This window comes from Phaseolus vulgaris, chromosome 5 (genome assembly GCF_000499845.2).
Source record: "Phaseolus vulgaris cultivar G19833 chromosome 5, P. vulgaris v2.0, whole genome shotgun sequence".
Taxonomy (NCBI): Eukaryota; Viridiplantae; Streptophyta; class Magnoliopsida; order Fabales; family Fabaceae; genus Phaseolus; species Phaseolus vulgaris.
The window spans coordinates 26,704,471-26,714,697 of NC_023755.2; the positions used below are offsets into that span (position 1 = coordinate 26,704,471).

At 50.9% G+C, this 10,227-nt stretch overlaps 4 protein-coding genes across 4 annotated transcripts; 1 reads left to right on the top strand and 3 right to left on the bottom strand.

The window, feature by feature from the left end:
• Nucleotides 1–2,017: 2,017 nt before the first annotated feature.
• LOC137834209 (uncharacterized) lies at nt 2,018–3,379 on the top strand. The gene has a single exon (XM_068642271.1). It carries the CDS (start codon nt 2,018–2,020, stop codon nt 3,377–3,379), a length of 1,362 nt encoding a protein of 453 aa, XP_068498372.1.
• Nucleotides 3,380–4,892: 1,513 nt separating this feature from the next.
• LOC137834210 (uncharacterized) lies at nt 4,893–7,289 on the bottom strand. Its single transcript, XM_068642272.1, has 3 exons — nt 6,849–7,289; nt 6,436–6,797; nt 4,893–5,373 (listed from the first exon to the last, which is right to left on the bottom strand). The coding sequence occupies exons 1-3, from the start codon at nt 7,287–7,289 to the stop codon at nt 4,893–4,895; spliced, it is 1,284 nt and encodes a 427-aa protein (XP_068498373.1).
• Nucleotides 7,290–8,523: 1,234 nt separating this feature from the next.
• Nucleotides 8,524–9,338, bottom strand: LOC137834211 (uncharacterized). The gene is made up of 2 exons (XM_068642273.1): nt 8,861–9,338; nt 8,524–8,765 (listed from the first exon to the last, which is right to left on the bottom strand). Exons 1-2 carry the CDS (start codon nt 9,336–9,338, stop codon nt 8,524–8,526), a joined length of 720 nt encoding a protein of 239 aa, XP_068498374.1.
• A 55-nt stretch (nt 9,339–9,393) lies between these two features.
• On the bottom strand, nt 9,394–10,227 carry LOC137834212 (uncharacterized). The gene has a single exon (XM_068642274.1). The coding sequence runs from the start codon at nt 10,225–10,227 to the stop codon at nt 9,394–9,396; it is 834 nt and encodes a 277-aa protein (XP_068498375.1).

Genomic DNA, 10,227 nt, shown 5'->3' on the forward strand with positions numbered 1-10,227 from the left:
CTCTTTATTACTGTTCTGAGGAGCTGAGGTCTCTCGCGGTGTCGCCCCTTCCACGGTCTTTTCCTACCCATGGGTATCGGGGGGCGGCACCGTCGATGCCTTAACCTTGGCGACGCCTACACCAGGCGACGCCTCACCTAGGTGATGCCTGCGCCTGGCGACGCCTCATCTTCGCGACGCCCCACCTTGGCGACGCCTCAAGCGGTCAATTCGTTGACTTTCTTCCTTGGGTCCCTTGAGGGGCCCCACCATACGTTGATCTTTGACTTTGACTTTGACTTTGGTCAACGCCTGGGGACGGGACGGTACACAAGCCCCCCAGTCTTGAGCTGACACTTGTTTAAGCAAAAAGACTAAGGTCTCACCCTATCACCCACGTGGCATTCCTGCTGACGTGACATTCCTTTGATCAGTTGACGTGACGCTCTCTGAGCGCCTGACGCAACATTCTCTGCACTGAAGATGTGACGTTTTAAGCTGTGCTCTAATCTCCCGACACGTGGCACGATCCTATGGCTGGGGATGAGTGTTGTTGGCGCTTCCAAGTTAACGTTATAACCTTTCGAAATCGCGCGCTCAAGGCACTGTTCCATTTGTTCTCTTCGCATTCTACCCACTGTTCATCTTCTTCTCCAAAAGCTTTCTTTGCGTTCTCTCTTCGCACTCCCAACCTTCATCCACCCGATCACCTAAAGGTACGGTTTTTCCTTTTCGACGACTCTTCCCCTTTACTATTTTGCACTTATAACTGCCTGGGACTATTTATATTTCTTCATTTCTTGTGTTTTTCTCTTTTCCTCCACATTTCTTCGTTCTCCCCTCTTTTCTGGATTTCCCGCGTGGGTAGGGGTTTCCTTAGGGTTTTCTCTTCCCTTTTCTGCCTTAACCCTATTTCCTAAACCCTTTTCCTTTCTTCATTCTTCATCTTTTTCATCAAATTATGGCGCGTACAAAAACGATGCCCAATCCTCCTCCCCCAAAGGTTAACTATAAGGCCCTTTATTCATGGGCTTCTGACGAACTCTTAAATGAATGCACCACCTTAACTATCGTTGAAGACGTAGAGGACCATCTGGGTGACCCGCGATTGTACAACTTCAACACCTTCAGCAGAACCCACGATTCCCACATCTCCATCCACCATGGCACCCCTGGGGAGCCAGTTTGCGTGGACGACAGGTCCAATGGGGGGAAAACCCTTCTTCTTCTTCTATCAAACGCTATTTAAGCGCGTCAGTCTGCGCCTCCCCTTCACAGCCTTCGAGAGGGAGCTGCTTACGGAGATCAACATAGCCCCCGCCCAGCTACACCCCAATAGCTGGGCATTCGTCAGGGCTTTCCAGATTCTGTGTGGGTACCTGGGCGTCCCACCCTCAGTGGACGTTTTCCTCCATTTCTTTGAAGTGAAAAAGCAAGGGAAAAACCTCTGGGTGAGCTTTTCCAGAATCGCTGGCAGAATTCTCCTCACCCTCTTCCAGAACTCTTACAAGGGTAGGAAAGGTAAATTCTTCAGGGTGTGTTGCGCCAAACACGACCCCGCAACCTTGGATGGCTTTCCTCTGTAATGGACGGAGAAGCCCAATCTGACCAAGCCCAAATCTTTGGACGAGCTATCCTTCGCTGATAGGGAGGTGTGTGTGGCCTTAGCTGACCTGAAGATCGTTTTCCACACCTTGACACTTATAGCTTGCGAATTTAATGCAAGCGCCCTTTCTACATACTTTGGTAGCTAAACCTACACTTTTGTTCGCCTTCTCATACTTGCTTCTTAACATGCTTCCCTTCGTTGCTGAATGCTTTGTTTATCTGCCCCAATTTCTGTTTATCTGCTCCAATTTCTATTCATGTTGTTGATCCGCAAATTTGCCTCAGTAGTAGAGTTGATATTCTGTACTTGGCTTTGAGTTTAAATCTTAACTCCAAATTTTTGTGCATTGCCATATGTTTTTGACGCTTCATGCTTAACTGGTATTGGCCCTAACCTTTGCTGCTTGGTTTGTCTGGTGCAGCATCAGTGATGGACCCTTCAAGGCGAATTGCTCTAGCCAAAGCCTTGAAGTCCCAATCCAAGCTACCATCTGCAGAGGCTGGCGCCTCCACCATTCCCCCTATTGATTCCAACCCTCCGCCATCATCATCGCCACTTACCACTCAAACACCCAACTCACCTCCCATGCTCCACACATCCAACTCTCCTCCCGCACTCCAAACATCCAACTCTCCTCCCACACTTCAAACACCTAACTCACCCCCTCCCATTGCTGCAGTCCCACTGGCTGTAGCTAGCACTCCTACCACAGCCCCCCTTGACAAAGGCAAGAGGGTGCTCACTATTTCTTCCGAGGATGAAGACTCGGACGTGGGGCCTGCCTACAAGAGGAGAAGGAGTAATCGGATCGTCTACTCACGCTCCCCTTCCCCTCCTCATGGGGGGTCTTTAATGAACAATCCTCCCAGCGCCACATCTCCCTCGGCACAAACAGTCCAGGAGGAGGGGGTGGTAGAGTCTGCACCTCTACCAACACCAACACCAACACCTGCCGCCCCAACACCCACTCCAGAGCCCTTGGAGATTCCCTCTCCAATCAGGCAACTGATGAGGGGCTTCACTGATAAGTTGTCGCCAGGAAGCTTCTCTGGTGAAAACAGGAGAGAAGGCATGCCCTATTACCTGGGGGCCTTCTTGGCCATCGCCCTTGAATGGTGTGCCCAGGCGAAGTCTAAGGCTGACGAGGCGTGTGCCATCCAGGCTTTCCAACAAGAAGTGGCTACCCTGAAAGAGGAGAAGGAAAGCCTGTCGCGTGGCTGGGCGCGTCAAGAGGAGGCCTACAAAACCTCCTTGAAGTTGGCCCAAGAGGCTAAGGAGGAAACTGCCAAACAACTGCACGCTGCAGGGCAGGCTCATGCGGAACTCCTTAGTCAGGCGGGGTCTCTTCATGCTAAGATCGTCGATCTCGAAGCGGCGGTGACGGCTTCTGAGGCGCAAAAGAAAGAACTCGAAGACCAACTGAAAAGGCTCGAGGACCAGTGCATCGACCGGGAGAAATCGCTGGGGAAGACCGAAGGTGAGCTAGCTGCAAAGATGGAAACTCTCAACCTTCTCCAATCGGAACACAGCAAATTTCAAGCTGAAGCGACCAAGCTGCAGGTGGAGAAGGAGTTCCTGGAGAAACAACTAGTCACCCAAGCCTCCAAAATTGGGGAGTTGGTGAAATCCAACCAAGAGTTAATCAATGACATGGCTGGCACCTTCGACGAGGGGTTCAAGGAGGCCCTGGCCCAAGCCACATGCGAGAACCCAGGGATTGACACCTCCAACTGCAACCCTTGCAACCATATCATTGATGGAAAGGTCATGCCCCTCGACCTTGGGGATTAAACTGCGCTGAATTTGATCTATATTTCTTATGTAATTTCGTATATATATTTGAACTTATTTGTAATCCTGACAATTGGTTCTGTTTAAATGCTACTTGCTTTCAACTCCTCTCGTACCTTTATCTGCTTCTACTTTCTTTTTCTATACCAAAGACACAACTGGTACTTACCTCCGATGCATATCTTCATCGCTTCGCCCTTGACTCTATTAGGTAGCACGTAACTTCCTTTTTTACTTCCTCCTTCTAAGTCGTGACACAGACCCTTTTCCTGATCTTCTCACTTAGAACTCCCCTTGGCCTTCGTATCTGTGAGGGATCTTCCCTCTGAGGGCATCGCCTGCCTCGTCATTGCCCATAGGCAAAGGAGGATTTAACTTCGCGTGTTTTTCTTATCTTTGGTAGCTCATGCTTTTATGCTTCTCCTTCTTACTCTTCGAATTTATTTTTCCCTTTGAATTTATAAAATCTTCAACCTGCTCTTTATTACCTTTCTTGAGTCCCGAGGCGCTTGATGCCAAAGGTAGTGCTGGCTTTTTCATCGCTTTAAGATGAAAAGGGGTCTCTTCTCTCTTCTGGCCTCGACATCGCTCAAAGGCGTGGGAGAACTTGATCTCTTCTATGGCCTCAACATCGCTCGAGGGCGTGGAGGGCTTATCTTACTTGTACTGGGTGCCCACGCTCGAGGAGAGACCTGCTCTGGGTGTCCTCAGCGTGTCTAAACACTTGGGACAAAAGTCGCGCTTTGGTGCCCACGCCCGTGGAGAGGCCTATTACAACAACGTCGTATCGCCCACTGGGTGTCTAAACACTAGAGCAACTTAGCCCTTATCTCTTCGCGCTTAGTGCCCACGCCTGAGGAGGGCCCACTACAACAGCGCCGTATCGTCCTCAGGGTGTCTGAAAGCACCAAGGCGAAGTGTCTAAACATCATTCGCTGGGGCTAGCTGTTCCTAGCTGAGGAGGGGGTGTCCCGACGGAATCCCTTAACTCCTGCTCAGGGACTAGGCACCCAGATTTTAGCTTACGTCTAACGTCTGATACCGGGGCTAGCTGTTCGTACCTGAGGAGGGGGCGTCCCGAAGGAATCCCTTAACCCCTGCTCAAGGACTAGGCACCCGGATTTTAACTTCTATCAAACATCTGACACCGAGGCTAGCTATTCATACCTGAGGAGGGGGCGTCCCGAAGGAATCCCTTAACCCCTGCTCAGGGACTAGGCTCCCGGATTTTAACTTATACTAAACATACCTGTCATCTTTGACCTCTGAACTTGACCTTCGCTCCTTAATTTGGCGATGTCTCGTCTTGGCGACGCCTCCTCTTGGCGACGCCTTATCTTGGCGATGCCTCGTCTATGTCTTTTGTTTCTTTTATCTTTGATCTTACATGAGAGGGAAAAACTAAGGCAGAAATATCTTAAACTTCTCTTTTTTTATTTGGGTGACCTCATTAAAAAACCCCCGGGAGGGAAAAAGAGTGTCCCCTTTACAAAATTTCAACTGAAATAAAACTTTAAATTCGCCGATTCCAACTACGTGGGATGGGGCCTCCTTCTAGAGTCTCTAAATTATACAAACCACTCCCCTTGGCTTCGATTACTCTGAATGGCCCAGTCCACTTGGGGGACAACTTGTTCACCAACTCATAAGGGTGAACTTTCCTCATGACTAAGTCACCAACCTGGAATTGTCGCGGCTTCACCTTAGAGCTGTATTGACGCTCCACTCTTCTCTTCACAGCCTTAGCCTTTATTCTCGCCTCTTCTCTAGCCTCATCCAACAGGTCCAGATTCACCCTTCTTTCTTCGTTGGATTCTTCTGTCACAAAGCTCAGAAAGCGGGGTGAGCTCTCGTGAATCTCCACCGGGATCATGGCGTCTGACCCATAAACCAAACTGAACGGCGTCTCCATGGTGGAAGATTGAGGCGTGGTGTGGTAAGCCCACACAATCCTTGGTACTTCTTTTGCCCACGCTCCTCTAGCCTTCTCTAATCTGCGTTTCAAACCTCTCAACAAAACTCTTTTCGCTGACTCGACCTGCCCATTCATCTGGGGGTGTTCGATTGATGCAAACACCTGCTTGATTCCTACTTCTGTACACAACTTCCTCAACTGTTGGCTCGCGAACTGGGTGCCATTATCTGAAATGAGACGCCTCGGCACCCCAAAACGACACACAATGTTCTTCCAAACAAAGTGTTGTACCTTGTGCGCGGTGATCTGTGCCACTGGTTCTGCCTCTATCCACTTGGTGAAGTACTCGATGGCAACGATCAAGTACTTCATCTGCCTTATCGCCAGTGGGAACGGGCCTAGGATATCAATCCCCCAAGTATGGAAAGGCCATGGGTTGTATATGGATCTCAGTTCCTCTGGCGGCGCCTTGTGCCAATTAGCGTGCATATGACACTGCTTGCAACGCTGGGCGTATCGAACGCAGTCTTCTCTTACCGTTGGCCAGTAAAAACCTACACATATTACCTTGGATGCCAAGGATCTTCCTCCCATGTGGCTCCCACAAATACCTTCGTGGAGTTCAGCCATTATCCTGGTACACTCGTCGCCACTTACGCACGTCAAGATAGGGTGCGTAAACCCATGTCTGAATAATATCCCATCCACTAAGGTGTACCTTGCGGCATTCCTCTTGACCTTCTTGCCTTCTTCCGATTCCGCTGGGAGGACTCCATCCGCGAGGTATCGCCTGTAAGGGGTCATCCATGTGTCGCCTTCCTCCAAGGCGTATACCTGTACGCCCTTCTCTTCCTCTGGCGAGGTCGCGTAGGTGCTGATGCAGGGTGCCCTCGCCGTACCTTGACTCAAAGAGCGGTGGCTCCTTGGCTTTCTTCTTGTTGTACTATTGTGAAGGACATCCACCCTGTTGTCCGCCACAAACTTTCGCGGCGTTTTGAGCGTCTCTTGGATGACAGTCCTCTGCCTTCCCCCCTTGCCTGAGCTGGCCAACTTGGCAAGCAGGTCAGCTCTGGCATTTTGCTCCCTAGGGACATGCACCAGCTCGAACGCAGCGAAGGCTCCCTTCAACACCTCGACGTACCTCAAGTATGCGGCCATCTGTGGATCCTTTGTCTGATTCTCCCCTGTTACTTGCCCTGTGACCAATTGTGAGTCACTCTTTGCCAAGAGGCTTTGAGCGCCCATTTCTTTAGCCAAAAGCATCCCAGCAATCAGCGCCTCATACTCCGCTTGGTTATTGCTTGCCTTGAATGCGAAGCGTAAGGCTTGTTTGATCAACACTCCGTTAGGTCCTTCCAAGATTATTCCAGTGCCACTCCCCAAGTGGTTGGAGGACCCATCTGTTGAGAGCATCCACTGTGACCCCAACTCCACCTCTTGAGGGTCTCCTCCTGGTGAGAGCTCTGCCACGAAATCTGCATAGACTTGCCCCTTGATGGATCCCTTGGGTTCATATTGGATATCAAACTCTGACAGCTCCACCGCCTAGCGAACCATCCTTCCCGCTACATCTGGCTTCTGAAGTACTTTCTGGATGGGGAGGTTCGTCATCACCACCACTGTGAAACTGTGGAAATAATGGCAAAGCCTTTTGGCTGAGAACACCACTGCTAATGTCGCCTTCTCCAATGACTGGTACCTCAATTCTGGGCCTTGCAAGGCTTTGCTTACGAAGTAGATGAGCCTTTGCACTTGGTCTTGCTCCTGGACCAACACTGAGCTGATGGCCCACTCCGTTACTGCAAAGTACAATCGGAGGGGGACGTCTACCCAAGGCTTGCAAAGCACAGGCGACGTCGCCAGGTATTCCTTCAACTTGAGGAATGCTGCTTCACACTCATCTGTCCACGTGAAACGGCTATTCCTCTTCAGACACTGGAAGTAGGGGTGACCCTTCTCCCCTCCTGCAGACACAAATCTTGACAAAGCTGTCATCCTCCCAGCCAATTGCTGAACTTCTTTAATTGATAGCTGCACACTTATTAGGGTTCGCCTCTATCCCCCTCTCAGTGAGCATAAATCCCAAGAACTTCCCTGCCTCCACGCCAAAAACGCACTTTTCTAGGTTTAATTTGAGGCGGTACTTTGATATGGTAGCAAACAGCTCTTCCAGATCTGCTGCGAGCTGCCCTCTTTCCTGTGAAGTCACTACCATGTCATCTACATAGGCCTGGACGTTTCTTCCCAGCATAGGTGCGAGGACCTTGTCCATTAGCCTTTGGTAGGTGGCGCCTGCATTCTTCAACCCAAATGGCATCACCTTATAACAGTAGCTGCATGTCTCCGTCATGAACGTCGTTTTACTCTCATCCCTTGGATGCATCTTGATCTGATTGTAACCCGAGAATGCATCCAAAAAACTCAACATCTTGCAGCCCGAGGCGCTATCCACCAACGCGTCGATGTTGGGCAGCGGATACGAATCTTTTGGGCACGCCTTGTTCAAATCTGTGAAGTCGACGCACATCCTCCACTTCCCATTCGCCTTCTTCACTAGAACTACGTTGGCCAACCACTCAGGGTATTGTATCTCCCTGATGTGTCCGACACTTAACAGTTTCTGCGTCTCTTCCTTTACGACGAGGCATCGTTCTTCGTTGAACTTCCTCCTTCTCTGTTGCACAGGGCGAACCTTGGCGTCCATGGTAAGATGGTGGCACAAAAAATCTAGGTTGATGCCTGGCGTGTCCGCCGCAGTCCACGCGAATGCATCTAGGTGGCGCGAGATCACTGCGGCTACTTCTTCTTGTTCTCCCTGGCTCAACAAGCGTCCTAATTTGAACACCTTACCCCCTATCTGCCTTTCCACCACGTTGTCTACTGGTTGGGGTTGCTCACCCTGCACACTCTCTGCACGAGACTCACTCCTGTTGTCCCTTTCTATAAGCGTCGCCCTATCGAATGCATCGGGCATCTCCTCTTCCGACGCTTCTTTCGTGGGCAAGGCCTCTAGGTATACTTCTTCCATCGGCGAGGCGTCACCGTAACTTTCTACTGCGTGCACAACCTCTATAGGTGTCGTCCCTATGGGCGTGACCTCAACAGGTGTGGACTCTGCGGGCGTCGCCTCTTGCACTGGTTCTAATTTCATTTGCGAATCCGAAACGGGCGGTCGTTCAATCACCATGACCACGCCTCTCTTTGTCTTCAGGCTATTTTCATAGCATTTTCAGGCCTCTTCCTGATCCGACTTGATCACAATTACTTTGCCACTAAGATCTGGCAACTTCATCTTCATGTGGCGCGTGGAAGACACTGCCCTTAGCCTATTCAGCACTGGTCTGCCCAACAAGATGTTGTAGGCTGAATTGGGGTTTACCACCAAGTACCGAATGCTCTCAGTACGGGACGCCGCTTCGTCAGTGAACGTCGTCCTCAGCTCCAGGTAGCCACGTACCTCCACTGGGTTATCTGCAAATCCATACAAGCATCAGTATAGGATCTTAGCAGGTCAGGGGATAACTATAGCTTGTTGAAGGTCGACCGAAACATGACATCTGCAGAACTGCCCTGGTTGACGAGAACCCTGTGTACTTTTCTTCCCGTTGTGACTACTGAAATGACCACGTGGTCATTATCGTGTGGGATGACATCCCGCAGGTCAGCCCTTGTGAAAACGAGGTCTGACTCCCATGGGTCATCCGGAAACTCCTCAGCAACTGAACTCACTGACCTCACATATTTCTTACGCTGAGAGGCAGTGGGTCCTCCTTCGGAAAAGCCGCCAGAAATGGTGTGCACTTCTCCGTGAGTCGGTATTTCGTGCGCTTGACCCTCCTCTGGTATCGCCAGGGCTATGGTCGTTGTAGACCCAGCGAGATAATCTTTTAGGAAACCATTTTTCACAAGCTCATCCAACTGGTAACCCAACGCTAAGCAGTTGTTAATATGATGCCCGAACGCTTCGTGAAACTCGCACCACGACTCTTTGTGGGGTCCCAGCACCTTGTCAAACTTCACCGGTGGCCTCAACCTCTCAGCCATGTTGGGCACAACGATGAGGTCTTTAAGTTCCACCACGAAATTGTGTCTCAGGGGTCTATTTCCTTCTCTCCTTCCCTTTGCTCGACCCCTGGGTTGGGTCCTCCTTGCCTCGTAGGGGCGCTTCCTGTCTTGGTCCTTCCTCCCTGTTGCGGCCTCGTGGACCCTGGCTTGTGCGCGCATATGCGCTCTCGGGCGTGCAGGCGCGACAGTTGCGCGTTTCATCAGCAAAAGTCTTGGGGCGGTTGCAAATGATTGACTCGCAGAAAGGCCCAAGACACACCCCCTTTCTGAATGCATACACAATCATGGGCTCCTCCTTGGTGCCAACCTTCACCACATGCGCCCCAAAGCGGCTTATGTACTCCTTCAAAGTCTCACCTTGATAGTGCTTCACGTCAAACAGGTCGTACGAAACTGGGGGTGGAGCCCTGTTGGCTAGATACTGCTCTCTGAATAACTGTGACAGCTGTGTGAAGGACGTGATATGACCCTCTGGGAGGCTGACGAACCAGTCCATGACCATCCCAGTCAAGGTGCTCATGAAGAGCTTGCACCTTACGGCATCAGAGCCACCTACTAGCATCATTTGCGTGTGGAACGCAGTGAGATGCGCCTCAGGGTCTTCTATCCCTGTGAAGGTTACTTTGGGCCCCGTGAATGTGTTGGGGATCGTTGTTTCTAGGATCGCCTGTGAGAACGGCGTTGAGAATTTTCTCGGTGGGGTGACAGTCTCATGCTCGTCTACGTTGCGCCATCCGCGGTGCAGCTCCTCGTTGGTACGGTGGAGCTCATCGTTTCTCGCCTGAGATGTCGCGAGATCCGCTTGCATGCGCTCTTGCTCCGCTTTCGATGCTGCCATTGCTCCTTGCAATCCCTGCATCATACCCAT

What these genes read in the sequence shown, in the direction of transcription:
- LOC137834211 (XM_068642273.1), bottom strand. Translation starts at nt 9,338, where the DNA reads ATGGCTGAGAGGTTGAGGCCACCGGTGAAGTTTGACAAGGTGCTGGGA. An exon ending in GGTTCTCGTCAACCAGGGCA is followed by an intron (nt 8,766 to 8,860) that starts GTTCTGCAGATG and finishes ATGGATTTGCAG; the next exon opens with ATAACCCAGTGGAGGTACGT.
- LOC137834210 (XM_068642272.1), bottom strand. Translation starts at nt 7,289, where the DNA reads ATGACAGCTTTGTCAAGATTTGTGTCTGCAGGAGGGGAGAAGGGTCAC. An exon ending in CAGATGTAGCGGGAAGGATG is followed by an intron (nt 6,798 to 6,848) that starts GTTCGCTAGGCG and finishes TATGAACCCAAG; the next exon opens with GGATCCATCAAGGGGCAAGT. An exon ending in CAGATGGCCGCATACTTGAG is followed by an intron (nt 5,374 to 6,435) that starts GTACGTCGAGGT and finishes TTTGAAACGCAG; the next exon opens with ATTAGAGAAGGCTAGAGGAG.
- LOC137834209 (XM_068642271.1), top strand. Translation starts at nt 2,018, where the DNA reads ATGGACCCTTCAAGGCGAATTGCTCTAGCCAAAGCCTTGAAGTCCCAA.
- LOC137834212 (XM_068642274.1), bottom strand. Translation starts at nt 10,227, where the DNA reads ATGGGTATGATGCAGGGATTGCAAGGAGCAATGGCAGCATCGAAAGCG.